Source organism: Lissotriton vulgaris, chromosome 7 (genome assembly GCF_964263255.1).
Source record: "Lissotriton vulgaris chromosome 7, aLisVul1.2, whole genome shotgun sequence".
Lineage (NCBI taxonomy): Eukaryota > Metazoa > Chordata > Amphibia > Caudata > Salamandridae > Lissotriton > Lissotriton vulgaris.
Window position 1 is genome coordinate 73,517,177 of NC_141695.1, and position 2,764 is coordinate 73,519,940.

A 2,764-nucleotide genomic window follows, 5' to 3' on the forward strand; every position below is an offset into this window, starting at 1 on the left:
AATGAGACGAGTTCCTAAGTTTTTTAATTTCTCATTAGTAACGGCACACATTTAATGAAGAAAAACCTCTCTACCACCTAACATAAAGACACATTTTAATTTTATAGACTACAGTACACAAAAGAGACAACACTGTGAAAAACATTACAGAGAATGGGCCTCTTTCTTGGCCCTCATGTAATTGACAGGGATTGCTGTTTTGTATAACTCTACTTAGATGACTAAGCTACAATTGCAGGTTCACAATGCCTTGCTCTCATGATGAGTGAGATGAGCACCGTGGCCATAAATCGTCTCATCTGCAATTTATGATTGTTAAAGCCTTAACACTAGACTCATGTTTGCAAACCTATGTCAGAGAACAGACAGTATCCTGGTGTTTTGAAGCCTTTAAACTTCTGTGCGCTTCTAGTTTAACAGCGGATTCCTGAGAGAGAAGACATGGTGGCTGCACAGTTCATCTCTAAAATGTTGTAAGGCATGCAAAATTAGGAAGATAGAAATTAAACAACTTAACAAGTAACAAAACGATAGATGATGTAGAAAACTGTATACTTTGTTTACATTTTGTAAAACATCTCAACTTTACACAAAAAAGAAATAAACTTATTTTGTCAAATGTTAGGTTGCTGTGACACTGAGATCTTTGTATTCATGATTTAAAATAATAATGTTGCTTTTATTAACATTTCTGCAACCACTCCTGTTGTGAAACTGTTCTGCAATAAATAGCTGTGTCTTTAGAAATCCTTTTTTCAACAAGCCTTCTTCTAAAACACTTGCTACAAGATGGAAATTTGGATGACATAAACAGTTTGGGATTAATTCATCAGTGGATGTAATAGTAGTACAATGGTAGTTTAGAAAATGACTTTCTTTCATGCAGTATCATACATTACGCTGCTTTCTTTGATTTCCTCATAGCTTTTTTAAACTCTGTATTTTTCAAACAGTATATAATTGGGTTACACAGTGGAGTAACAGCGACATATGACAAAGACATTATCTTGTTGTCCTTAGTTGAATATGTGGACGTCGGCCGCATGTACGTAGAACAGAGAGATGCAAAGAATAAAACAACCACAGTGAGGTGGGAGGCACACGTGGAGAAGGCCTTGTCCTTCCCACTCTTGGATTTGATTTTCATAATTGAGGCAGCAATTTTACTATAAGATATGATGATTAAAATAAATGACGTAATTCCTATTCCAACTCCACTGATGTAAATGAGTGTCTCATTGCTGAAAGTGTCACTGCACGAAATCTTCAACATGGCAGCCAAATCACAGAAAAAGTGGTTAATTGTGTGGGAATTGCAGAACGAGAGCTTGGACACAAGCACAATATGTGGAACTGCATGAATAAGACCAACTACCCAGCTCCCAGAAGCCACACACATGCACACAGCCTTGTTCATGATGGTCATGTAATGCAGAGGATTGCAGATAGCGACATACCGATCATAAGCCATGACTGTAAGAATGAGGATCTCAACCGTTAACATGCCTAGGAAAAAAAACAGCTGTAGCAGACATTCAGTAAAAGACACCAATATGCCCTCCGTAAAGAAGTGGGCTAGCATCTGTGGAAAAAGGACTGTGATGTAACAGATATCAAGAAAGGACAAATGTGTCAGGAAGAAGTACATAGGTGTGTGCAGATGTGAGTTTGAGTAAGTTGTTGTAATGATCAGAAGATTTCCTATTAGAGTTAACAGGTAAACTATTAAAAATGCAACAAAAAGTGGAATTTGCAACTGCGGAATATCTGAAAATCCAACGATTAAAAAATATTCAGGGGAGCTCAGATTTTCTTTATTCATTTATCCAGCAATGCAGCAATGCTAGAAATTGATGATACCCTGTGGATAAAAAAATGAAGTTAATTGATTTGATTGATTGCTACTAGGCATTAACAAAAAATAAAACTATTAAATGAAACATTGTGAGTACAGAGGTACTATTCTAACATGTATTATTATTTGTTCTCTCCTCATCTAAAGTGCAATACCACTTTTCTTGATGAACTATATTTTCTTCCTAGACCTGGGACACTGAGAGTGCAGCTCACAAAACTGAGAAAGGCAGTCTCTAACACTTGCTTCAACAACAGTTCCTAAATTTCATGTATTAAATAGAGCTAAATCACAATATAAAATCATCCTGGAAGCAGATGCCACTGAAAAATGTCTCTCAGATGTACAAAGCTGAGTGCTATTACTGTTCAATAAAACACACATCCTGAATGAAGTTTGAGCTGTGCCATAAAGTGTTGGCACCCCTGCTCACCACACTGCCAGTTCCATGGCCTCTAAATGACGACTGTGAACTGGTGACATATTTGTTCTGCACACAGCTACAGAAGAGATCTGCGAGGCATTTTGAACCTGGTGGGGAAAACAATGCAATAAAAAAAGTCCTCCATATGTAGGCCACTTTTTTTTCTAAACCAAACTCCTGCATATGTTTTTAGATTTGAAAACAGAGTGCCAAGAGTAATGCAACAATGGAGCAGTTTTGCTGAACTTAGATCTGCAGCAACATCAGAGGAACCTTTTGTCAAACAATCCATCCAACGTAAAGAGTAACATCTGATCTGCCTGGCATGCTTACATCACTAGCAGATGTCAATAACATCATAACCACCACCTATTAGGATTTTTGTAAGAGTCTATTACATCTCTTTACCAAGAAGATTCCTGTGGCAGCCGCTGCCAGCATTACGTTTCCCGCCCTGGAGGCGCGTTTAAAGTCTGTTTCGGGCT

General features: G+C 37.7%; 1 protein-coding gene across 1 annotated transcript; it reads right to left on the minus strand.

Annotated features, from left to right (window-relative positions):
* Positions 1-895: 895 nt before the first annotated feature.
* On the minus strand, positions 896-1,822 carry LOC147700787 (olfactory receptor 1L4-like). The gene has a single exon (XM_086928491.1). The coding sequence runs from the start codon at positions 1,820-1,822 to the stop codon at positions 896-898; it is 927 nt and encodes a 308-aa protein (XP_086784617.1).
* Between the last annotated feature and the right edge of the window lie 942 nt (positions 1,823-2,764).

Coding starts and splice junctions, on each gene's coding strand:
- LOC147700787 (XM_086928491.1), bottom strand. CDS start 1,822: ATGAATAAAGAAAATCTGAGCTCCCCTGAATATTTTTTAATCGTTGGA.